The 27062-nt window shown below is 37.0% G+C and overlaps 3 protein-coding genes across 4 annotated transcripts; all 3 read right to left on the minus strand.

The window, feature by feature from the left end:
* Nucleotides 1–5769: 5769 nt before the first annotated feature.
* On the minus strand, nt 5770–11790 carry LOC131942872 (uncharacterized). The gene is made up of 3 exons (XM_059302835.1): nt 11764–11790; nt 9023–9097; nt 5770–6940 (listed from the first exon to the last, which is right to left on the minus strand). Exons 2-3 carry the CDS (start codon nt 9060–9062, stop codon nt 6024–6026), a joined length of 957 nt encoding a protein of 318 aa, XP_059158818.1. The 5' UTR covers nt 9063–9097; nt 11764–11790; the 3' UTR covers nt 5770–6023.
* A 2993-nt stretch (nt 11791–14783) lies between these two features.
* On the minus strand, nt 14784–19161 carry LOC131942871 (uncharacterized). 2 transcript variants are annotated; one of them, XM_059302834.1, is made up of 4 exons: nt 18968–19161; nt 16724–16781; nt 16301–16369; nt 14784–15919 (listed from the first exon to the last, which is right to left on the minus strand). In XM_059302834.1, exons 2-4 carry the CDS (start codon nt 16764–16766, stop codon nt 15015–15017), a joined length of 1017 nt encoding a protein of 338 aa, XP_059158817.1. In that variant the 5' UTR covers nt 16767–16781; nt 18968–19161; the 3' UTR covers nt 14784–15014. The 2 variants fall into 2 exon arrangements, with proteins under 2 accessions (XP_059158817.1, XP_059158816.1); XM_059302833.1 differs by having other exon boundaries at nt 16718–16781.
* Nucleotides 19162–23645: 4484 nt separating this feature from the next.
* LOC131942863 (uncharacterized) lies at nt 23646–24659 on the minus strand. Its single transcript, XM_059302823.1, has 2 exons — nt 24604–24659; nt 23646–24223 (listed from the first exon to the last, which is right to left on the minus strand). The coding sequence occupies exons 1-2, from the start codon at nt 24641–24643 to the stop codon at nt 23646–23648; spliced, it is 618 nt and encodes a 205-aa protein (XP_059158806.1). The 5' UTR covers nt 24644–24659.
* Between the last annotated feature and the right edge of the window lie 2403 nt (nt 24660–27062).

Raw genomic sequence — 27062 nt, forward strand, 5'->3', positions numbered from 1 at the left:
ATATATATATATATATATTCTTATAAATTGCACGGTCGATTTTGTTTACAGGTAATATCTTTGAGCTAATTACGTTTTTATGTTTATGGCTTTGTAAATCACACTGTCACACACTAACAACAGCTTATAACTACATGCTATTGAATATATATTAGGATAAAAAATGTTTTCTCGTGAATACGAATAAAAAACTTAGATGTCACGCGATAGAATGTAAACATCACTGTGTATGAGCCAGACATGCATCACTAGCCACGTATTAGGAAAGTGAGTGAAGGATCACAAGCTAGTTTTAATGCGATCACTTTCTTTTAGAAAAAATCTTCGGAAATTCATTTCAAAGTTCTATTTTGTTAAGCCAGGCTAATGAGATATATCTAACTGTTATGGTAGTCATAGCAAACAAGTCTAGACATTACAGTTGTCAAGTCAACCCCTAACACAATTAACCAATCTATTATTGATTGTCTGACCACAACCCCTAACATAATTAACCAATCTATTATTGATTGTCTGACCACAATACCTTCTAGTTTAGAGAATTGCCAGGGAAAGTAGTATATAGAAAAACACATGCATGAGCTCTCATGTACATTCTTACATATCTGTTGATTATACCTTATGATAACAGGGTTAATTATGACGGCCTGAAAAATCATTTTTTAAGGAAAAACATTTTAAATCTATTTATAGAAAACACGGTTTGTGTAAACACTGCCTCACTATAGGCGCGACTTTCCCAGAATTTTGACAGAAGGAATCTCCGTTGTTGTCTGCATTTGTAAGCTCTAAAATAGGCATAGCGGGGAAACGTCTGCTCTGCTGTTCTTCTGTTTGCCGTAGTATCAAATTATTGATAGACTTTTTGTTACATTCAAATATTAGCTCACGGTGCGATGTTTTTTCCACGCTACTTGTGAAAAACATTATATATATATATATACTAGCTGTATCCCGTGCTCCGCCACGGTAAATCATTTTTAAATATACCAACTTTGGAACAGAACAAAACTAAACACAACACAAACGAAGGAACGAAAAAAAAAAAAAAAACAAAAAAAAAACGAAAAAACGAACACAACACTCATAACATAAACACAATTTAAATGCAATCAGAAAGGCATAGTGCTCACAGTCTAGCCCGTAGCGCCAAATCGCGCCCTTTCCGAGTCCCGGCGGACGCGTCTGACACAGTGAATGACTACAAAACAGAGGCCTAGCGACCCTTTCCGGCGCCCGGGGACAAACTTTCGATTTGACCCTCCCTCAAACTTACGATTTGCACCCCCTCCCCTCAAAATTTCAATTTCCACCCCACCCCCTTAAACTTTTGATTTGCATTCCCCTCAGACTTTCGATTTGCACCACTTTTGATTTGAAATTCCCCCCCGCTCAAACTTTTGATTTGCACCCCCTAAAACTTTCGATTTGCACCCTACCCCCCTCCCCCTCCGTAAAACTTTCGATTTCCAACCCCCCCCCCCCCCTAGCTACGCCTCTCTTATAAAACCCCAGCTTGTCCGCAAACCGAAAGATAGAATAATAATAAATAATATACAATAAAAAATAGGCAATATTTAAAATATCCGTGTTTACCTACCATATATCACTTTATCAATTCACGCATTTTTTTCCCAGTATTTTAATTTTAAAAATTTACAATTGAGTTTCATAACTAAAACCATTGCGCACCCAATGTCTATAATGGTGCGGAATAGTTGATTAAAAATTAGAAGTAGTAAACAGTACATTCAGTGAATACAATAAATAAAAGATTGCCTTGTATCAATCCATGCTAATTATAATTTTCCAACAATCCGCATCCGCACAATTTGCATTCACATTTTGCTAATTATATTATTTCAACACTAATTCCTTCTAAGAGGTCCGTAGATTTGCATTCACATTTTTTTATTAGCGTGAGTTTAATTTATTTTTAAATTACCTCCCTTTTCATAATTAGAAAGAGTTAAATTAATTTGATTTTTCTACCCTACTGTTATTATGTTATGAAAATCTATCCAATTTTTCTAGGAATATAAAGTAAAATAATATTTGACATTGATCTTTTTAATCTGTTTTAGCAAAGCGCAAATATTTAATATGTTCATAACGTTATGCAAAAAATTAAACACAGTGGCATTTATAAAATAGCTCTATGCCGCTATATAAACAAACCCTACTCTATTACTTATAATAAGACACTGCGGTGCACTGAAAAGCACAGCATGGTGCGTAGTTTACTTTTATAGTCCCAAAATCTATAGCGATGACGGACGGACGGACGGACAGAAGGAAGGAAGGACAAGCACAGCCCGCTTATATTATATATATATATATATATATATATATATATATATATATATATATATATATATATATATATATATATATATATATATATATATATATATCTGTAAAGATCACACTTATATAATAAGTTTAATATTTTCTAAAATATTCGTTGCCGTGTATGTAAAGATAAAGTCACTGTCGTTAACAGCACACTTGCAAGTGAGTTCTGTGTCATAGTTGCAGCTGTAAAATATATAGATAGTAAAAAGAACTTACTATTCAATTGCATTCCTCATTTAAATAAGTTTGCCCAACAAATTACCTCTAACGTTATTTTTTTCAATAATATTTGTATACAACACGCGATTCGTTTATAAGAAAGTAGAATTTTCTGGGAAAAATAAATTTCTTAGAAAGCCGATTAACACATGTCATCTTGACATTTTCAGGTGATATATAAAACCCGGTAAACTTTACATCGTTTTATCTAGTTCAAACCTCTCAATTTGAGAGTTAAGTTTTGTTGAAATAGATACTTTAGCATATTGAAACATTTGAAACTGTTCGTGAGCTAGCTTAGCATTTAAATGTCTTATTTTAAACGTACAAGAAGTGGGTTGTAAAAATAAATTTAAAATAAAAAACGAAAATAACCAACTAAACCAGACGACAAAGGTAAGCAAATGATGATGTATGTTATTGTGTAAAGCAGTAAAAAAATTGTAATTATTTGGTACATAAGATTCATCTCATGTTTCACCTTGAGAACAGTAAAACTATGTTTTCTGTTATAATTCCACAATAACATCCAGTTATGTAACTGTAATAAAATTTTCTTATAATTTTTTCGCACGCTGAGTGTGGAAATGCTGACTGTCTAGCACAATTTAATTTCTTGTGGCAGATTTGTTTCACAGTGAATGAAAACGTAAGACATAATTTGGTTTTTTTTTTTTTTTGTCTTTTCCCTAATTGGACATTAGACATTAAAATCTAATTATAAAATATCAATCAGTGTAAGTAGGGGCGCAGTGGCCTAGCGATAGATAGCCAGGCTGCTGACCCGAAAGTCTCGAGTTCCAATCCAGTTTCCAGTCAGTAGAACGTCCCAGCTACGATGGGTACCTAACTCACGTTGGGGAAAGTAAAGGCAACTGGATATAGTGCAGACCACATCATCCCTCTACTTCATCTACTCATGTAAATCATCTTGGGGAAAACAAAGTCAACTGGATATAGTGCAGACCACTTCATCACTCTACTTCATCTACCCATGTGAATCATCTTGGGGAAAGTAAAGGCAACTGGATATAGTGCAGACCACATCATCTCTCTACTTCATCTACCCATGTAAATCATCTTGGGGAAAACAAAGTCAACTGGATATAATGCAGACCACTTCATCCCTCTACTTCATCTACCCATGTGGATCATCTTGGGGAAAACAAAGTCAACTGGATATAGTGCAGACCACATGATCACTCTACTTCATCTACCCATGTGGATCATCTTGGGTACGAACTGGAAAAGATGGTGAATAAGTGCAAGTGGAAAGTTCAAGAATAAGTATATTAACTCTAGTACAGATTAGTGTTAAATCTAATGTTTGGATTCCGGTCATGTATAGTGAGATAATGTTCGATTACCGTAATTTTGGCGGCGGGTAATTTAAATGAGGTAAGTAGCAGGCCGGGTATTGTTTAGAGAACAAGAATAATGATTGAAGGTTAATTGAAATCGTCATTTGACAGATGACTATTCTATTGTAATACAAATCTCGATTTTTCTTTTTGCGCGATTACAAGACTTACTCTATACTTCGTATATAGGAGAATGTAAGAAAAAACTGATGACAAATTTACATAACAATATTAGTTAGTATTCCAGTGCCTGGATATTTTAGTATATTGTGAGTATGACAGTTTCAACAAATTTGCATGCAATAATTTTGATTCACGTCTCAGCTACAAACAGGACAGTTTTACAGATGTTTCTCTAGGCTACCATTTTTTTTTTACTATCAACACAAGACATTCAGAATATCAATGACAATAGAGTGAATAAAAGAAAAATTATTAAAAGCAATGCAAGCAATTAAATTTAAAAAACAACATAGCTTGTGACATAAGAGACCAATACAATCTCAAGTATAGGTTTGAACATTTGTTTGGATTCTATTTACATGTTTTATAATCTATATATAAAAAGCAATGTATGTGTGTCTGTCTGTCTGTTCGTCTTTTATGCATTACCACACCTCTTATCACACCGCCGTGAAACTTTGGGAAGTTGTTGAGAATATTCCTGCGAAAAAAAAATTCAAATTCGCAGGTGTGGCGCCCCGGCAAAGCGCATTTGGTTTTTTCTCTATATACGGTATATAAAAATAAACGTCGATTCCGGTTTTACGGCGTTATTCCGATCGCCATCAAACATTGGGGAGTTGATTAGAACACTCCAGGGGAGGTTTTTGTAAAAAAATCATTTTTAAAATTCGCAAGGGCGGTGCCACGGAATGGTGGGATTTTTCTCTATATACGGTATATAAAAATAAAAGACAATAAAACTTTAGGGAAGTTGATGAATACTCACGAGAAGGTTTATGGGGTGGGAGGGGGGAATAGGAGTGGGTTGATGATGGGAAAGGGGGGAATTAATTTTGCATTGGCGGCCCCCCCTGCAGGATGCGATTTGGCGCCCTGGTCTTTCCCGTGAGCGCTATGGTGACTACGTTCGATCTAAACAGTGTGATAGACAATAGATACTATGGGGCGTTACAAACGCTTACTAAAGTGAATCAGGCGTGTCCCCTGGCGCCCTGGTAGGGTGAAATTAGGCTGCAAATAAAAATGTCTGTTTCGGCATTCAAAGGCTCACATGGGCCGCTGAGGGCCATGTAATACGTTTTATTTTGATAATCAGAAAAATTAACCAAGGTTAGTTTATAAACTGGGATGTTTCTTTTTGTCCGTAAAAAATCCAAACAGTTTCGTCACTTTGCGAATGATGCAATTAGCATCTATTTTTAGATAATCCAATCAGCAATCGAGATCGAGCATTTAAGAATAGACCATAAGTAACATATTGCCACAGTCACACTGATGTTTAAAGCACGTCAAATAATGTTTCTACGTGTTAAATAACAAATCCTGTTCATTTTTGTCACTCTAGCGAATGACGCAATCTGCATCATTGTTAACACGATGCTATTTGGCACAATGGCGCCTGTTAGTTTTAAGGAGCCAGGGGTGGTAGGCCGCGCATATGCGGTAGTGCAATAGGAGGGGGGTCCTGATAGCGCCCCTCTACGTTTCTGAAACATAGGCGGTTAACAAGTAGTGTTCTACCATATTATTTCGGTGAGCGATTAATGTACACCGAAGGTTTTCATGCGGTAGTGTAGGTAAACCCGTAATACAAGCGCAGGCATTGTTTATATTTAAATAACTCACATTTAGAAAACAAGGTCACGAGTCTAAGAATATAGGATTGGTAACGCATGGATGAAACCCTTTTTATATATTTCGTCGGACTTTCTTCTATTCCCGCGGCAACACGCGGGTACGGGTACGCTAGTTCTAAATAAATTATTTGTTGTCTTCACCAGAAAACAAAAATTACTGTTGAAGACATTCAATTTTTCAGCAAACAAGTTTAATGTTTGGAAAATTCATTGCATTCGTTGATATTGTGTGTACAAGGAAAGAGAATCGATCGTTAAATCTGAATCATACAACCAACCCTCCCTGCCCACTGTAATTTCCTTTAGAATTTGTTCCACTGTGGGGATGTGAAGACTGCCTGACATATCCTGGTATGTAGACATACGCTCCACTGGAACCCAGACACGTACATGTAGTGTATGTGTACGTGTACTTGTACCAACCCTTCTTTTGCTTTTTGTCTGTCCATTGTCCTACAGAGACCTGTTTAGAACAGCCATGAGGATGAGACACTATAACGGTCAACTTGTCCACATAAACAAACCTCCAGTATTTGTCACTTATTTTCCCACATAGATTATGAAAATGCCAACACATCTTGTCCAGTTCATCAACCAACTCTAAGTCACATGACGCACATGTAATAACACATCTGTCTCCCTCAATATCAGCCCACTTTAACTCCCAGCCATCAAGACTGACCCCAGGACTTTTATTGTCATCAAAACCTACAACACACCTGGTCTGTCTCGCCTCACTGTCATCAAACACCACATGGATGGCTGTCAACACACTAACCTCCCCCCACACTTTGCTGGGTGTGTCCGAGTGTTGACACTTGCCACATGGACAAGTGCCCTTGTTATCACTCTCTGTGTACTTGACAACACTCCACACCCTCCCCGTCCCTGTCCTCAACACGTCACTTCCTCTGGTGCAATAACATGGATACTGACCACCGAAGCATTCACCAGATTCTGGTCTTTCTAGACTGGTGTACTTGACCTTTATCAGGACCGTTAGGCCAGACAAAGCTTTGATTGCCGTCAACATGGTGACGTCACGGTAACGTGGGGGTAGATGATCCAAGTTAAATTCATTAACAGGTATAAAGTTGACATGACCTGGATTCTTCTTGCAGTCAACACAGTGCTGGTGTAAGTCAGCTTCACCTCCAGGACAGATCTCACATTCATGATGTCCTGGACATCATGGAGAATAACATGGAGAAAAAATGAAAAAAAAATGTCAATCCTTTATTTTTACATACCTACATTATATTACATTATTTTTATTTGGTATTAGAAATTACGTTGTATTTATTTAATAATACTAGCCGTCCCGGCCAGGCCCTGCTCTGGCCTCTGTGAAAAACCAATCAGTAAAGGACCTAGACATGTGTGTTTAATAATCGGGATATATCCGGCATTTCCCACCCTAACCACAACTAACCAAAACCAAAACAAAACTAAAGAAAGGAAACATAACATAAACGCATACACGAATACAAACGATAACACAAACACAAACACAAACCCAAACCCAACCACAAACACAAACGAAAACACAAAACCAACCACAAACACTAACACAAATACAAACACAAACACAAAGAAAAAACACAAACGAAAACGAAAACGAAAACGAAAACGAAAAAGAAAGAACGAAAACGAACTAAATCAAAACGCAAACCCAACCACTAACGCAAACCCAAGTCGTACCATGCTGGGGCGCCGGCGGAATCGGCTGTTTCAGCTTAATAAATGACTATAATACCCCAACTTATTTATAGTCTTTTGCACTCACTTAAACGAACATATGCGCCAGACCGAACACGGTAATGCCCGGGGCCAAATATAGCACTCCCGGATTTGATTCACTTAAAAACTATAGTAACCTTTGTTATCCATACTCTATCGCACTGTTTAAAGCGAAATTATGCACCATAGTGCTCACCGGATAGCCCAGGGCGCCAAATTGAACCATGGTGGGGCGCCAGCGGACGCGCCTGTTTGAATTAAATGAAAAATTATAATACTCCAAGCTTTTTCGTAAACGGAAAGAAATAAACATATAAGACATGTAGGAATTGGCTTATTAACTGTTATTGATTTAAAAAAAATTAGTAAACAGTAAGTTCAGTGTATTGAATAAATAAAAGGCAGCATTAAAATACCTACAACATTGCACTTAATCAATCCCCGATAATTATGTAATTTTTTTTCTAACACCAAAGCAAAGTAATAAAAAAATTCATAAAAAACGTTTTAATAACAAGCTTTTATGTAATGATGCACTAAAAAGTAGAAAATAAATTATACACTACTATTTAAATTACTATAAAGAAAAGCGTGGGTCACTTTAGTACTTTAGTACCTTTACTAATATTTGAGAAGAGACCCACGCTTTTCTTTATAGTAATTTAAATAGTAGTGTATAATTTATTTTCTACTTTTTAGTGCATCATTACATAAAAGCTTGTTATTAAAACGTTTTTTATGAATTTTTTTTTCAGTACTTTACATGTTTTATTTGCAATAGTGTTACAAGACTAAAAACCATTGCGCGTCTATTGAACGTGATAGCGCGCAGCTATTAAACCTGATTGAACGTGATGACGTATGTGGTGTGGTTGGCTAGACATGCCTACTAATTCGGTCCAAATTTTAATTAATTCATAAAAAATTAATTATACATCCAATTAAGTCAAATTTAGATTCAGATTGCATTGTCTTCATGTCTTGAACCACGTGCCAACTGTGAATCGTATCGGTCAAGTAGAACTGTCCGAATTTTCACTCCTGCGTTTCCATCTAGACAGACAGACTGTCGACAGAATGTCGACAGAGGAAGTGAGTTAAATAAAAGCTTGTAAAAAGTAAATTCTTTCTCCCCCGATTTAATGGGTTTTTCAAAGGGAAGTAACTATGTTTTCCAAATCAATGGACGTAATGAGCGCTAAAGGACAAAATGCAAATACATTTCAGACACAATTTTAGAAATTTTATAAACGTTGATACACTTTTATTTTAATTTTATGTAATCTTCGTAATTGAAAATTATTATTCTAAGTATATAAAATGAAAATTGTTTTTAAAGACATTCAATATTAATTTTTTAACTCATAAATTTAAACCCTGAGTACTTTAATAATCTAACACTTGAATCCATAGAAGTATATTTTTTTTTTCGTTTTTTTCTAATATTCTTTTGTAATCCACGACAAACTTTTTACATACAGAATTGAACTTTATATATATGAGATTAGTAGATTAGTCACTAACCTGGAATAAACTCTACTTGACTGTTTTTTTCTTCTTTCATTTTAATAAGTTTGAACTGTCTTTGGCTATCCTCTTCTGTAGAAAATTTAATAGGAATTTTCCGATCGATGGCAAGCTGAGACGTGAATGTAAATTTATAAAGTACTAATAATATTCCGCACAAGTATGGGCATTTTATTTGGCGTTCACTGATGTGCAATTCTTTTTTCTACGAGATTGTATTCTATTTTAAAAAGTTTAAGTATTTAAAATGGATTAAAATTCATGTCGATATCCCGAGTACCCATCCCCTGTTTTTTATATAAGAATATTCGAGAAAGTTTAGGGGAGATCACTCCCGGTTTATTTATCCTTTTTTATCCTTTATATATGCTTTGTATTTTCAAGTACATCTACATTATTTATTTGTTAATTTTGTTATATATCGCATTATTTTTGTTCCACTTATATTTAAAATAAATCTATGAGGTCTAGCACTAGCCTTTATGTGGAGAATAAAATATCGTTCTTGGTTATTTTAGTACATATTAATTTCTATTAATGGACTTTCAGGAAACATGTATAAATGGTACTAATTGTATCATAAAACTAAATTAAAATCTCTATATTATGCCCCCCCCCCCCCTCTGTGGTCAAAGCCCCGTTGTAGTCAAAGCTCCGCTGTGGTCAAACCCCCTATGATCAAAGCACATGTGGTCAAAGCACCTAGGACAAAAAAAGTGATATTTTGATGTGCCTTACGATATGGATAACACCTGTGATAATATAAACGTCAGCATGAATGATCTTGGATTTTTTTTTTAAACAAGAGCACTGTCGTATTAATTTTATTTTAACGGGCATACTACGAGTTTTATGTTTGTTTTAAAATGAAATTCTTCAATATGAAATTCAACTTCTGTACGTACACATGGATTTAAACCACCAAACCCCCAGTCCACACGCGTTAACAAATGTTGATTTTGCGGGCCCTCACATCGTCCTTATTTTGTGTGAAAATCACCAAGTGGTAGCGTAGTCGATTATAAAATAATTGGTTCATTAAAAGTTTAGTACAAATTAGTTTTGTTTTATGAAAAGTGTTAAATTGTTTTTTAAGCAAAATTTCTTGAAAAACCTTGATGAACGCAACTAGGTCTATATTCGTTATCGATACTAGCCATACATACGTCAATATTTTAAGATGAAACGTAGAATAGAAGGTTGTCATAATTAAATCTAAAAATATGTATGTAGATTTTGTTTAAAGTCTTCGATAGATGAAAGCATAGTGCGCTAGATCAGTACATCAACAACTCTTGAATATTAGAAAAAAAAAATTCCAGCATTTGGTATGAAATAAAATCATTCCAATAAAGCGTTTAAATCACCAAAGTAACAGACTTTTTTGTTTGCTGTACGTTGGCTGCTTGTAAATTCATGATTCTGCTTGATTATTTCTTATGAAAACAAAAAAAATATCTCCTTTTCCTTAGAAAATAATGCAATTTAATATTGCTTACTCAAAAGGCAAAGCACATTTGTATATTTATACGCTCCTCTGGTACACAAATCACACAAAAATATCGGTTAATAGCAAATCTTAAAAATGCTATTATATCAGTAATTATGTCAAAATGTGGTGTTCAATTTGTAAATATAACTCGAAAATAGGATGAATGTAGAACTATAAATACTATCAGTAAATTTCTGGCAAACGGATCCTACCTTAAAAAGTCTTGTGTGTACCTACGGTGACTGTAGACCTAGTTCGTATGGTTGTCCTGGAGCTGTCGTCTTGACACAAAGTCAACATTGACCAACGCCAAAACCTTGTCTACTCTTGTCTTGGGAAGCCTCGTATATTTTATAAGACACGTAGACATAAATCAATACTTTACGTAAGTGGAATATCGACCACAGTTAAACGGACGACTTATATATTTTATCTCTGTAACTTATTATATTGTTTTCCTCAATATTGATTAGTGCGACTTTTGGTATGCAAAACAAGCGACGTGCATATTTCATTCAACGGTGATTTGCTTTATTCTTCTAATTATTAGCATATATAATTTTTAAAGAATCTCTGTATTCCCTGTGTGACTTGTATTACAAAATACAAAATTTTTAAAAGAATTTTTGTATTCCCTGTGTGACTCGTATTACAAAGTACAAGACTTTGAGTTTGGATTAAGTGTCGGTGTGGCCGTGTACATACCAACTGACATTGTCTCTTGGCGGTCCGCATTGTTGAATGTGGGGGCTGATGCTCGCGGTTTTTGATTTGGTTCTTTGATGGTTGTCTCACCTCGTTGACATAGCTATGAAAGACAGTAGTGACCGTATATAGGCCTTGATCCTTTGTTGTTAAGAAACTCCCGTAATCTCCAGTCGCATGGAACAGTACCTGATGTCATATCATTATCTCAAATGCCAACTTACACATCTTTAGACTACATTTGTACCTGAGGTTATATTTTTACCTGAGATATGTATTTTCCAATCACATTTTTAAATTTGATAAACGCTTGTCTTTCAGTATCTGACATTTCCATTGTAAATTATGAAAACTACTTAATCAATTAATATTCCAAACAATTTTCTAAAATAATTATTATCTACGTGTTTTCCCATGTTAATCGGTGGCAACATAAATACTTAATCAATAATATAACGTAACTTTTAAGTAAATGACTTTTGCACCATTTCACTATCCATTTACACTAGCTGCACCGCAACTTAAACAACCTGTCACTTACTTGTAGTTCCTTGATGTTGAGGCCTGTCATTTGACCACCCCCCTCTCACCCCACTATACAAAGTGTTCAGGCTGCCTCAATACAACCAGCGTCGTTGTTTCATTATAGTTTCAGCATGGATATTTTTAATTATTTCACTTGGGGTAAGAAAAACATATGACAGAATGTAAAGGTGTTGTTTGGAAATCAGTACAATGTATGAGTAATTTAAATAAACATCCGAACACACTCGTTTGACCGTGGAAAGGGTGTTAGGCAAACCACTCAAGAACAGCTCGAGACGATCACATCAAGAACAGCTCGATCACATCAAGAACAGCTTGACCAGATCACATCAAGAACAGCTCGACACGATCACATCAAGAACAGCTCGACACGATCACATCAAGAACAGCTCGATCACATCAAGAACAGCTTGACCAGATCACATCAAGAACAGCTCGACACGATCACATCAAGAACAGCTCGACACGATCACATCAAGAACAGCTCGACCAAGAATCGGAGCTGGCCTTTGTAATGTCCCGAGGACAACAAGGAAAGCGCTGAAGCCTCTATTTCAGAGTTTCTTCCAGGCATCTCTTCGGGGGGGGGGGCAAAGCCCCCCGAAAATTTTTTACCGCCCCCCCCTCCCCCGAACGAAATGAAATTTATATAATTTATATAGAAAATATATACTTTTAACAGTGTCCGCCCCCCCCCCCGAAGAAAGTCTACCGCCCCCCCCCCCGAAAATTTCAAGTACCCCCCCCGGAGAAAAAAGTCTGGAAGAAACACTGCTCTATTTGGTCGCAGGCATTGGCTGTAAATAGCGACAACATCTCTAAAACGGTAGCCGAAATCCTTGGAATGGTCAGAAGAAATACGGAAATTTAACACCTGGACGGCACTCAAGAAACAATCTAAGGATGGTGCTTAAAGGGAAAATTCAACGATATACAGACCAAACTCAACAGACTGAAACACTTCGGAAAAATAATCAACCAACCTTTGTGAGGGACCTACACGATATACAGACCAAACTCAACAGACTAACACACATCGGAAAAATAATCAGCCAACCTACATGATATACAGACCAAACTCAGCAGACTAACACACATCGGAAAAATAATCAGTCAACCTACATGATATACAGACCAAACTCAACAGACTAACACACATCGGGAAAATAATCAGCCAACCTACATGATATACAGACCAAACTCAACAGACTAACACACATCGGAAAAATAATCAGTCAACCTACATGATATACAGACCAAACTCAACAGACTAACACACATCGGAAAAATAATCAACCAACCTACATGATATACAGACCAAACTCAACAGACTGAAACACTTGGGAAAAATAATCAGTCAACCACCCTTCCATCCACTCGCTCACTACTATATGGTTATTCAGCTTAATACATAACAAAACAATAAAACTCCCCACTATTTAGGACAGAAACATAGCACTTTTTACACATAATGCTCACATAATGCTTACAGACACACACACAAAATTCATGAAAAACTTATACAAGACTAATGTTAAAGTATTTACCAATAAATAGCACAAATACTCTCAACCCTGCTTTACAACAGATTCAAATGGTGCACGAAATAAGCTCTAACAGACACCATCAGGAAACTTCACCTTAAAACCATCACTCCCAAAGCTAGGGAAACAACATAGTCACATTTATAATACAACACCAATAGCATTATACCAGAAACTTTATTGTCCACTATGCAGACAAAATACCATAGAAAAAGAAACACACATCTATCTAGAGTGCCCTACCATCCAGACAATGAAAACAACCCTAAGGACCAAAATAATTGGTAGAGAAAATACTTACAACGCTGATATAGCTATAACTTTAAATATATTCCCCAAACAAAAAGATTTGGAGGAAAAACAAGGACGGTAGTTATTTACAGACAAACTATATGGGCAAGTAGATAAAGAACCAAACATTACATTGCACAGTTCACTGGACAGATACTAGATTTGATTTATAACAGACGAATCGACAAATACAGCACATTAACACACGCTATAAATAGTACCAGCATGTAGATTACATGGCACTGCTTTTGACGCCTGACACGCCTTACCCTGAACCCACACACATTTACTTCCTTCACGCCCCGCCAGCTATGGTTACACCACCTCCTCTACCCACGTGACCCCACCAACTACACACCAATACGCCAGCGCCCAACATACACAACAAACATTAGAATAAACACGGCGTGTTGTTCCGATGAAGTATCGAAATCCCCCCTCTTACCCCCGTCACCCGTATTCAACACACATACATTTAACAAATCAAAACATTCTCCCCCACTTAGGACACGCTTCACTGCCTCCTAGTCTTTTTTCTACATTTTATTTTACTTTAATCTCTTTTACTATTTAGCCTTTTGAATTGTGTAGGCCTACACAGCAAACCTAGTATCGCCATATATGCAATAATGTAAATATCCACTACCTCACGCAATCACAAGTAAATTTTGTTGCGTTAGTTCCCTTCCTTGGCCACCCTTACCCCATACTAAACAATCACACAGCCTTTAACATTGGCACAAATCTCTGAACCTGAACCCTCACAAACTGCTCCATAGATGTATTGCCTCTCGCTCGACTTCGAAATTATGTTATGGTATATATATATATATATATATATATATATATATATATATATATATATATATATATATATATAAAGCGGGTCTACGTGATATTTAAGCTGAAAGGAAGCGCTCTTCTGTTTTCAGCTTCAAATAAGGCGCTCAAATGGGCGTCTAGAATTGTTTATAAAGTTGGTTAAAAAAATTACTTATTTACGTGGCATAACATTGTCATGGCAATATATTTGTTAACAATGTATGGTTCGTGGTTTCTCACAGGTGAGGTTGCCTTATTTTTAGCAGCTGGGGCTAAGGCTTAAATTTTATTTGAAAATCATTTCCAAAAGAGGGGGCACTATAAAGAATATATTAATAACTACCAGGTTAAATAAAATAACAGAACAGAATACATATTTCTGCATTGCATATTTATTTAGAATTTTGGTTATGTTTTTATAACGTCTAACAAACTAAACAATTTATTTATTGTCTTTCATGTCTACACTAGAATATAAAGCAAATGAAAACATTAAAAGCTTGACACATACACGTGTACTCAAGGAAATCGTAAGTTTGTTTGTTAACATTGTGTAGGCAAGAAGAGAAAATTAACAGTTACAGACAGATTAAGTCCAACCATTCCCACTGTAATTTCCTTCAGAGTTTGATCCACTGTGGGGATGTCGCCACCTTACATACCCCGGCATGTAGACACACGCTCCACTGGAGCCTGGACATGTACATGTTGTGTACATGTACTTGTACCAGCCATCGTCCCTAACATGTTTCTGTGTCCATTGTCCTACGGAGACTTTTTTAGGACAGCCATGAGGATGTGACACTATAACGGTCAATTTGTCCACATCAACAAATTGAGTGTATTTTTCACTAACTTTTTCCCAAAGATCATCAAAGTTCCGATAAGCCTTGTCAAGTTGATCAACTAACTCTAAGTCACATGACACACATGAAAACAAGCACCAGTCTCCATCAACGTCTGCCTTCCTCACCTTCCAGCCATCAAGACCGACCCCAGGACTTTTATTGTCATCAAAACCTACAACACACCTGGTCTGTCTCGCCTCACTCTCATCAAACACCACGTGTGTGGCTGTCCTCACATGGACCTCCCCCCACACTTTGCTGGGTGTGTCCGAGTGTTGACACTTGCCACATGGACAAGTGCCCTTGTTGTCACTCTTTGTGTACTTGTCCACCTGATACACCCTTCCCGTCCCTGTCCTCAACACGTCAGTTCCTCTGGTGTTATAAAATGGGTATTGGCCAATAAATAAATTAGTACGTCTTGGCCTAACCTGGCTGGTATAATTGACCTTTACCAGGACCGTTAGGGCAGACAAAGCTTTGATTACCTCCAACATGATGACGTCATGGTAACGTGAAGGGAGATGGTTCAAGTTAAAATCATTAACAGGTATAAACCTGGCATGACCTGGATTCTTCTTACAGCTAGTATAGCGCTTAGGTAAATTAGCTTCACCTCCATTGCAGATCTCGGCTTCATGATGTCCTGGAGAGGAGAGTCAATGGTGATTAATAAAAATGTTCTTTAATGTTTTCATATATATTTTTAGCAAAATTTCTTTTATTCTATCAATTGATTATAATTTGTTATATGTATAGATTATTTTTCACAATGCTAGAGCAAGTTATTAAGCTCATTTGTTTCCATAATAAATAATGAAACAACTATATGTATCATTGTCAAAATGTATGACACATAGGCCTAACATTATATCAGTTGTGTTTCATAGGTCAATTGAACCATGGATTCGCTACAGACTCAACACGTGTACCAGCTGTAAAATAAATCTTTGAAGATCACATCAGCAATAATCTACTCAACCACTCTTACATGTTATACACATGTTTGGACCAAGCAGAAACTCACCTGGAATAAAACCTGCTTTTGTTTTCATTTTGTCTAACTGGGTTGCCTGGCATTTTCTATTAGTTCCATCTAAAAAAAAATAATTTTGTATTGTTAGTGATTGATTTAATAAAACGAATTACCCATGAATAAATCGATTACCTAAATGTAGGACATCTGAGAAGTTATAGACACTTACAGGCGCTTGAGTGGAACCCCCAATGAAAGCGAAATAGAGGGAGCCCAAGACAGACCTGGAGGCGGAGTCTTCTTGAAGAACTGAACCCAACAGGGATGTCTTGGGAGATTGCAAAATTAATACCAAGGGACCGGACAAAAGGGAAGGGTATGTTAGAGGCCCTATGTCCCACAAGCAGCAAAATGGACTGGGTCAAGTTAGTCACACACATTCTCTTTGAAATAGATATATAGTTTTACCTTCACCTGCTAACTGAAGTTCTCTTCCCTTTCCTCTTCTATTTTCCATTGCCAATAATTTTACCTGAAAAAAAATTCAATTCTAGTAATACACAAGTTGACCTGTTTAGATACGTGTGAGTATTTTATTAAAAACTGCACAGATGATTCACTGATTCTAATCTCCGTTAAGATAGAGTATACCCAGTACAGGCTCTAGATCTAAATCTATTTTATATATTAAATTGATTCAGCATTCATAAGCTAATGACATTAATAATCGAAATTCAATAAATAGTATGCCTAATTAAATGATAAAGCTAAATAATATATGGAATGTAGTATCTGCTCTAGTATAGGCATCGGGCTTTTGTGTGTATAGATCTAAATCTGTTACAAATACTATCCAGACTCAAGTTTTTATTTCTACACCTCTAGTCTTAAAAGTTATTTCACGTTAACTTAAATCTACAGATCTAGAATTTCTAGGTGAATGTAAATATTTAAAATCCAAATCTGTCGAGAAGTAAGTCTACGCAATTGTTAATATTTATTTTTTACTTTATCCTATTTGTTACCATGTATTGAGAAAGTATTGTAATCGCGTACAAAAATGAAATGAGATTTTAAAAGTTTTCATCGTTTCACAGCTCCCTACTCTATCATAAACAAATAAAAAAGATATATGCACTCGAGCAACAAATATAAATTTAGATTTTGACAACTTTTGACGTTATTCATCCTTCTGATTCTGGAAAAAGTTAGTTTTGCAATCTTGTCCTTCTGTATGTCTGTCTATCAAGACGATAATAGGAGCAACGTTTTTATGATAAAATATTTGTAGTTTTCTATAACGTTTGAACGGTTTCCGGTAAACGGAAGACCAAAACTTGAGTACCGGTTAAGTAAGGTAAAGAAATATTCAAATACAAGTATTGTATGGACATTTGAACGAATTTTGGTAGCCGAAAGTGGCATTTTACTCTATTTTTTGAACACGACAACTAGAGTACTATTTCAGCTAGGTAGATTAAATTTCATATTTCATAATGAAATATTGTACTCGGATGACGCTCAAATTTTCAATGACCTTCAAGTAGTACCTTACACTTTTTTTGTTTCTAAAACTCTAATAACGTAAGTACCGTTTTACTATTGTTTATGTCTTTCTGTGACGGACAGTGATTCCACAAGTTGATACTTCGATCCAGAGGCGTAGCTAGGTCACCCTATGTTGACCGGAATCTACTCCACTCCCCTTGCTACGCCTCTGTATGCATCTGTTTCTAGTTTAAACTAATGGCGTCAATGCTACGTATGTTCAACAAGGTTGTTACAATACATCCTATGGAAATATTTCAGACAATATTGTTAATAGCTGTGTGTCTACTATACCAACTTTTAGGGTGAGGCGTGGCTGACTTAGTAAATTGATAAGGCTTGCATACTTTTGTTGCCGTTGGTTACAGAATGCGAAAGGTACAGTCAAGGCAAACAAAAAGAAATATAACCAACACTGCCACAATAAACGACTTGGACTCACACAAAAATGTTTGCTCCAAGAGTCTGATTTTAAGTTGTTTTTTTATTCAATGACATTAATCACTTTTCATTTATAAATGTTTCTTTAACATGTTGGAATAAACATTGATAAAGAGTAAGTTAATTTTACAACACCTTTTACCAAGCCTCACAAACAACCCTATTTCCCACACACACCCCGAGCCCCACACACGACCCATGTGCCAAACACAACACTAGAACCAGCGCAACCCGCGACTCACTCTACCGGAAAGCGACAACTGGTGCATTTCAACTGTTTTATTCGTCGCTGTGGAAGCATTTTGGTGTGTAGTGGGTCAACACAGAAACACGAGTGTGCTACGTTAGCTGCTGTGTTAAACACAGTGCTGAGCCAGTACACATTTTATGCACATAAACAAGTTCTATTTTTATTTTGACACGTAATATCAACACAAAAACAAATCTAGCCGATATCTTCATCTTCTCTTTACTACACTTTCTCCTCCATCTAGATTTCGTTGCTGGATAGCAATATTGATTTTTGCAATCATTGTAGTACCACTTAAAAAAAAATGAGCTACCATATAATGTGCTGATGTTAAGCCTGTCTTCATATCTGTCAAAAGTACCCATGAATTATCGTTAAAATAATTAGCTAATGGTGGATTACGTCACGCTTGCCCTGATTACAAAAAAAAGATTTTATTTTAGTGCATGCTAATTGTAACTAAACAAAAACGCACATACTCCCTTTTCACAGTTTAAGATTTTCTCTGAAGCAACAAATGTGTCACGTTAATTTCCACGTGAAATATATCGTGATAGTTTGTAAACAAGCTGATGGTGACCTGACATCAAAACGTCGTGTAGTGTACAAGGAACTGACGAGAATTTCGTTTCCCTCGCATGACTGTCGGAAACTTTTTGAGATATGTGCGGGTCAATCAATGGTACTAAAACATGACGTCATTGCGGAAAAATCCGCTGTTCCGTAAGTTGCTTTTATTAAAGGACACATTAGTTCGCAACTATTACATTCGTGTTTTAAATAAAGATCTATAAGGCTTTTTAATTGGTTAGGGCGTTTACAATACCGATGTTATCCCATTCACTTGTTCACATTTTCTACTAAATAAAAATTGTTATAAAAAACTGTAGCGTATTGTTCTAAAAAGTTTGTTATTATAAATATTGTACTAAGTTATGTTTAATTAAATGACGTCAAACTGGTCAGGGGCCGGGGGTCCATTATTTTGTGACGGTGTATGATGAGGGGGGGGGGCGGGTGTTGAGATGGTGTAGCGACACACTTTTGTATTATAAAAAGGCAATGTTAGAACACGAATTTTAGCCGCTCTTTCGCGTTTTAGTTTTAGAAAACTGTTTTAATAAATTGCAAAAGAAATTGATTAAAATACTCTTTGGTGACAGAAAGATTTGACTGCAATTTTAAGCGGGGGGGGGGGTCGTTGTAGGCTGAGGTGTGACGTCATTTTAGGGGGAGTATGGCTTATTGTGACGATGTGTGTCGGATGCAATGGGGGAGGTAAAAATCGTCAAAAAAACCATTACTTAATATACTGTTTCCAATAACAAAATCAAATCAAACATGTGAAACTTTTCGTTGCACACAATGGCTGGATCACTGGACGCGCAATAGCTTTACAATAGTTTTACGTATTGGTTATAAGCAGGCTACAATAGTTTTACGTATTGGTTATAAGCAGGCTACAATAGTTTTACGTATTGGTTATAAGCAGGCTACAATAGTTTTACGTATTGGTTATAAGCAGGCTACAATAGTTTTACGTATTGGTTATAAGCAGGCTACAATAGTTTTACGTATTGGTTATAAGCAGGCTACAATAGTGTTAAGTGCTTGACATGTATTCGACACAGTTGTCAGGTGTTGGTAATCTAAATTAGTGTCAAGTGTTGGTAATCTAAATTAGTGTCAAGTGTTGGTAATCTAAATTAGTGTCAAGTGTTGGTAATCTAAATTAGTGTCAAGTGTTAAATACAGGTATGCTACTAAGTCGTCGATCTGACGTCTAGTGTTGAATGGGATTTCATCCAGCATAAAATACATATCATGTATCAGCAAGTTATGTGCCATATGTCCAGTTGACTTTCTCAGAAGGGTTGCTGTCCACAACCCACGAGCCCCATTACCGTGGTCAGTGGCTTAGCTAGGGTTTTCGTGCCTATATGCAAAAATTATAAGTGGGCACCCTTCGTCAGCCTTTAGGCTACAATGGAGTTAAACGAAGAAATCATCTGCTACTTATGATGGATAATTTTAAAAATAATATAAATATTCTGTACATTTTATATTTTATACGTCCTGATTGTGTATTTATACTATATTAGTATGTAGTTTTGTAAAAAAATTATTAAAGGCTTGAATAAGTTAATTTGTTTTTTAAAGTAAACAAACACAGTAGAGTCACAAGGCAGGGGCAGAGATGCGGTCTACATCGGATGAAAACATTTATGCGTGACCCAATCGCAAGACATTATAGAATTATTATCAAAAGTATGTCGCATCCAGCTTAAGCAATAAAATATTAGTGAGAATGGGTTAACACTCCTCCGAAAAGCAAAATTGTTGGGAACTATAGGGTGACACCTTTAGTAAACACGTAGGGTAATACCCGACCTTGTGTCGCTACTAACGAAACAAATTTATTTTCAAAAATCGCTAATGATTTATTTAGATTTTTTTTCATGCTTTTAATTTTGTAAAATGATTAATAAGTTCATTAAGATCTACTTTAGCTGCTTCTATATGTTTGACTTTTAGGATGGCCAAGCTACTGACCCAATGGGCATGTCTAAAATTTATTTCATAACAAATAACATCATCATAATGAACAAATAATGAGAACCATCATAGGCATCAAAATCTCCTTCCCGATCACAGTGGAATGTTAAAGAATGTTTATACTAACTAGCGTACCCGTCCGCGCTGCTGCGATCTAGTCACAAAACAATGTGTAAGGGTTTCATCAACGCGTTACCAATTATGTATCTTTAGTCGTGTGACCTTGTTTTCTAAAACTGAGATATGTTTAGTTAAAATGTAAGCAACGCCACTGCTATTTTTTTCGGAACTTTGTTGCGGGGGCGCGGGTTGGTCTACATTACCGCTCAGACGCCCCTGGACGTGCTGCATGAGAGCATTGAGTGTACGTTAATTATCTTCCGTAATTGTGAGGTTAAATACCTTTAGGAGACCGCCTAGGTGTCAGGGGCGTCGTGGGAGTGACTGTTTACACTACCGTATGTAGCTAGGTGCAGCATCTGTCCCTTGTGGAAAGCTTGTGTGATTGGTGTCAGTGAACGCCGAGGGCGTCGAAAGCCGCCCCTGTTGCAGTTTGACTGTTGAAACAAGTAGTACCCCTGACTCTGCCGGGCATCTAATTAACGGATCTCGTGCACTCAGAAAGCCGCAGGGTAACACGGGAGCCCAACCGTTTCTACTGCAAATGCGCTAGAGGACACCCCTTATTCGAGTTAGTAATTAAATTTAGTATCCCGACATATCCTTAGTGTATGGCGCTCATTAAAACAAATATAGGCGACCGGCGGGGTGCCTGCTGATGCGCCCGTGCAATTTGACCGCTGAATCGAGTAGTAACGCTGACCCGCTTCGCCGGACACCCAATCAACGGACCCCAGGGTCAGAGATGGCGGCTGGAAAACTTCGGGTGGCACACCGCATCGCCCTACTGCCGGGGCTCCACCCTCAGAAATATAATTAAAAAAAGTATGGCAGAAACCTCCCCAAAAGTCAGAGTTTCTTTTAGGAAAATTGTCTGGGGAAAAAACACTTCCTTTGGCGTATTCTCAACGATTTCCCAAAGTTTCTTGGCGTTTGGATAAAAACAAAAAACGTATAGTGTTAATAGCGCCATATTGATTAAAGACTAATTAGATTAATTAGATCAACAAGTGAAATGTGATTACGGTAAAGATATAGTGATATTATTAAGGATGGGCCCTGTTCGACCCCCCCCCCCCCGTTTTAATTTTTTTTAAGTGAAAAGGGCCCCTAAATGCCTTGGGCCCCTATGCCTGGTTTACGCTAGCTTTACGGCAGCTACGCCACTGACCGTGGTCCAAACTCGGGTTCTTGGTGTTTTGTCAAAAGGGGTTTGACAGTTTTTGGGTCATTTAGTTGTTTTTTTTTGGGGTTTTTTTGCCTGTAAAAAATTGTGTATTACTTACTGTATAAAAATCACTGCTGTAGAAGATCTGTTGTGTTTAATAAAACCACTAGTCTCTCAAGGTGAAAAAAGAAAATTGTTTTTGTTGGTCAGATTTTGGGCCCCCTAAGTGACATGCCCCCTCCCCCCTCCTATAGTCTGGCAGTATGGCAGTTCCACCACAGGCGTTGTATTGTTTGTGTGAACCAAAATATAATAAATTTAGATAACGCGGTACGATAATATTTATTAAACGTGTGTAAAACTATCAATGCTAAAGTATTGAAAGATCTCATAATTGGGATTGTTTAACAACTTTAATGACATTAATACCAATACATTTTTAATTATTAAAAAATATTAAATAAAAAATAGCAATTAAATTTTAATTTGCCAAACCAATATGACTTTTTACAATAACATAATGGAATCATAGATAATTTTGGATTCTTACAAACATTTAATGACATCAATTTAAGTAACTGGTCAACAGTCACAAAAAATACATGAAATAAAGATTGTAAAGCATAATGCACAAATAAAATTATTTAGGTCTTCGCCAGATCAGTTAGACTCTAAATGATAACATAAGCAATATATTTATTGCGAACATATCTATATAATTAAATAATTAAAAACCACATAAAGACATTTTAAAATATTAAATCGTATTAAGCCAAATACGCTCTAAAATATATTCTGCTCTCCGCGGAGTAATAACTGAATGATAATGAGGGAGGAATTTGCTGTAAAGTTAATACATTGTGTCATCACTTACAATATCAGAACTATAATTTCCTTCAGAGTTCGACCCTGAGTGGACCCAGGAGTCCGCCTCAGGAGGGCGATATACCGGCATGTACACAAGCGCTCCACTAGAGCCTCGACATGTACATGTTGTGTACGTGTGCCTGACGTATATGGTTTCATCATCGTCATCATCATCAAAATAATAATCATTTTCAACTTCATCACCATAAACAACATCAACATCGACAGCCTCAACACAATCAGGACCTTGATTATCAACTCTGACACTCTTGTCAGTTATGTTTGTCCGACGTCCCACAGAGACCTGTTTAGAGAGTCCATGAGGATGTGACACTATAACGATCAAATCGTTGCAGTGGAAAGGATCTGAAAACGTATGTTCTACTTTTCTACTTAAATCATCGAAGAGCCGACACATCTTGTCCAGTTCATCAACTAATTCTAAGTCACATGACACACATGAAAACCAACACATGTTTAACTCTTCGTCTGCCACCTCCACCCCCCCAGCCATCAAGACTGACCCTAGGACTTTTATTGTCGTCAAAACCTAAAACACACCTGGTCTGTCTCGCCTCACTCTCATTAAACACCACGTGTGCGGCTGTCTCCACACTAACCTTCCACCACACTTTGCTGGGTGTGTCCGAGTGTTGACACTTGCCACATGGACAAGTGCCTATGTTGTCACTTTCTGTGTACTTGACCACACGCCACACCCTCCCCGTCCCAACCCTCAATATTTTTCTTCCTCTGGTGTTATAACATGGATACTGACCACTGAAGCATGGAACAGACTTTGGTCTCTTTAGACTGGTGTACTTGACCTTTATCAGGACCGTTAGGGCAGACAAAGCTTTGATTACCTCCAACATGATGACGTCATGGTAACGTGAGGGGAGATGATCCAAGTTAAAATCATTAACAGGTATAAAGTTGACATGACCTGGATTCTTCTTACAGCTGGTATAGTGCTTGTGTAAGTCAGCTTCACCTCCATAGCAGATCTCGGCTTCACGATGTCCTGGAGAGATACAAGGGGAGAGAATGGACTTGTAAAGTTATGGTTGATAACGTTATATTTTCTCCATCAAGTATTTAGGAAATATGTGAAATGCAATATAAAAAACAATTTTCATATGAAGTGTTTCTAGCACTACCTCTTATTTTATAGAACATTTTTAAAAGGAACATGACCAGCACGCCCCCCCCCCCTCCACACACACACCAACAATGATGGTTACAACATTCTACCCCATACAACTCAATTTTGTGAAATAACAAACCCACCTCTATACCCAAATATTTGTATATAGCGCGTAGACATTCCCTACGGGACCAATTGCAAACATAAAATTTTGTTTTGTAGTATCACCTTTTGGTTACGTTTGATCAGTTGCCTACCTGGAATAAATTTTCTACAACGGTCTCCACAAGGCTCCATTTGTGCACGTCTTTACCTGCCCAGAGTAGAAGAAAATAATGAGTTATGAACCACGCTGCCCCGTTGACTCCGACTCAGTATTGTCGGTCAGACGTGTTTTAATTTAAAGTTTTATCGTAAAGACACACATGCGTTAGTATTGGAGAATCGTCTACCGTATTCCCACTTATGGAAATTGTGCATCGACTTCCGTATTCCCACTTATGGAAATGTGCATCGACTTCCGTATTCTCAAAGCGACAAAGATCGGGCGTCTTCTCGTCCAACCAACGGTGCCGGCTCGAAGAACGGTTGAATCTATGGTAGCGATAGACGGGTATACACGGCAGGTATGTGATCAATACAGCTTAGGCCTCGCGCTTGCTGGGAATACTTTGTTCATGTACAACATTCACGGCCCCAACAACCAGTCTCAATCACCACCTGCAGTCACCAATGAGCAACATTAAGAAAAAAAGGATTTCCTCAGAGGCTCACATACCTAATTATTCTGTGGAGCACGCATGGAGCCAAAGACATCTACCGACATAGAAGGCCACATACATTGCCCTATATATCTCAAGGCCATCACAGACATTGGTCCCTATCGTGAGGCTACATGCTACTAGTCCATCTAAATCTCAGCTTTTAGCGTGTAGCTCGGATTGTGTTGGACATAAGTTTGTCATGGTTTTCCGTCGGGATCATATTGTATGGATCAATTATTGAACGCGTCACAAATTGTAATGTACACAGCAGCAAGCGGATATCGACAGCTGACGTTAGTACGCGTGTTTATCGATTGCTCCATGGTTCGATTATGGACGCATCCTTGTGTGTAGTGGGTCAACACTCAGACATTGGTGTGTTGTATCAGTTGCTGTGTCAAGCACAACGACGTGCGACTACACATTTCACAATTAAACAATTGATCTATTTTAAAACATGTTTTAAGCAACATTAAACATGCAAATTCGGATATTCTTTTTTTTTACCCCGACTTCTTTTAGATCTTTCCAGAATATCGATTTTGTCGATTGCTTCATCAGTTAAAACATTTTTTAAACTAGCAAGGTCTCCACAAGTCAATCATTTGTCCATGATTTTCTCTTGTTATAAGCCGCAAGCGCTTGATGTTTTCATTGTAGCATTTAATAATTATAATTAGTATTTCATAATAGAAAAAATAAAAGCAAAAACTCACGAATCACTGACAAATATTGCAGCAAAGATGAGTCTCTCTGTCTTGCTATTTGCTGCTTGAAATAAATTTGTTGACTTTTGAAATATTATGATGTAGAACAGGTAAGGAAACGTCAAGAAGTGCCACACCCTGACAAGAACTGACACAAGTAGTGCCACACCCTGACAAGAACTGACACAAGGAGTGCCACAACCTGACAAGAACTGATCTCATCTGTAAGAAACTCACGAAGATATGCGTTGATCTATTAATAGTTAACAATGACGTCATTGTTGGAATATCCGCTATGTTCTCCGCCGCCAGACTTTCTTGTCATGTTTATTTAAGAGACAATTTTTTCCAAGAACAACCGTAACTACATGATGTACAGAAACGTTTAAAATATCAACATAGAACACAACTACTGATATTATGTCGGTCCATTATACGAATGTTAAACTTTTCTTTTTATTCGTATGAAATTTTAATTATTAAATTATTTATAGTAAATGATAAAAATGTTAATTTCAACGAAGCTTTCTTTTCAAAACTTAAAAAAAAAAAGTAACGTCGGCATGTCCGTGAAATAATTTTTATGTCCTGCCACTTTAAGCTCCCTAACGTAAATGTGGTGCCACAATCAGCTGGTTGGGTGCAAGACGTCCTACAACCTCGTGAGGGGATCAAATGCCGAGACTTTCGGGGTAGCAGTCACGTGTTCTGCTGCTGCCCATTCGTGTAAAAGGCCGTTTTTATCAGGTTCACATGGCATCTAGAACTGTCCAAAATCGCATGAAGTAAATGTGTATGAGCTAGAGATCCACACAACATCGAGAGTCAGGTGTTGAAGTTCTTAAAGGTATCGTGGTGTCAGAACAGCTGACTGAGAGTTCAGAGTTCACACAAATTATTGTCACGTGCTATGATAATTGCACGTGACCTTTACAGCACTGTAAAATTTATGAGAACAGGACATTACTCTCCCTCGACCACCCCCACCCCCCCCCCCCCCCCCAAATTACCTAATTTTTAATTACTTCCGAAGATCCCGATGTTTAGTCATTAAGAATGGTCATCAATGAGATATAGAAGGAAGAATGTTGACGAAAGAGCTTCCAATAACGGTCTCGTAATCAAAGCTCAAACATGAAATCCTCGTCAACAAATATGGATCCAACAAACTAACATGATAGATGAGCAATTACCACAACCTGTTATAACTTCTTATTAAACACATATTATTTTAAAATTTGGGAT

This window comes from Physella acuta, unplaced genomic scaffold (genome assembly GCF_028476545.2).
Source record: "Physella acuta isolate Inbredline_101_S28 unplaced genomic scaffold, ASM2847654v3 ptg000430l, whole genome shotgun sequence".
Lineage (NCBI taxonomy): Eukaryota > Metazoa > Mollusca > Gastropoda > Physidae > Physella > Physella acuta.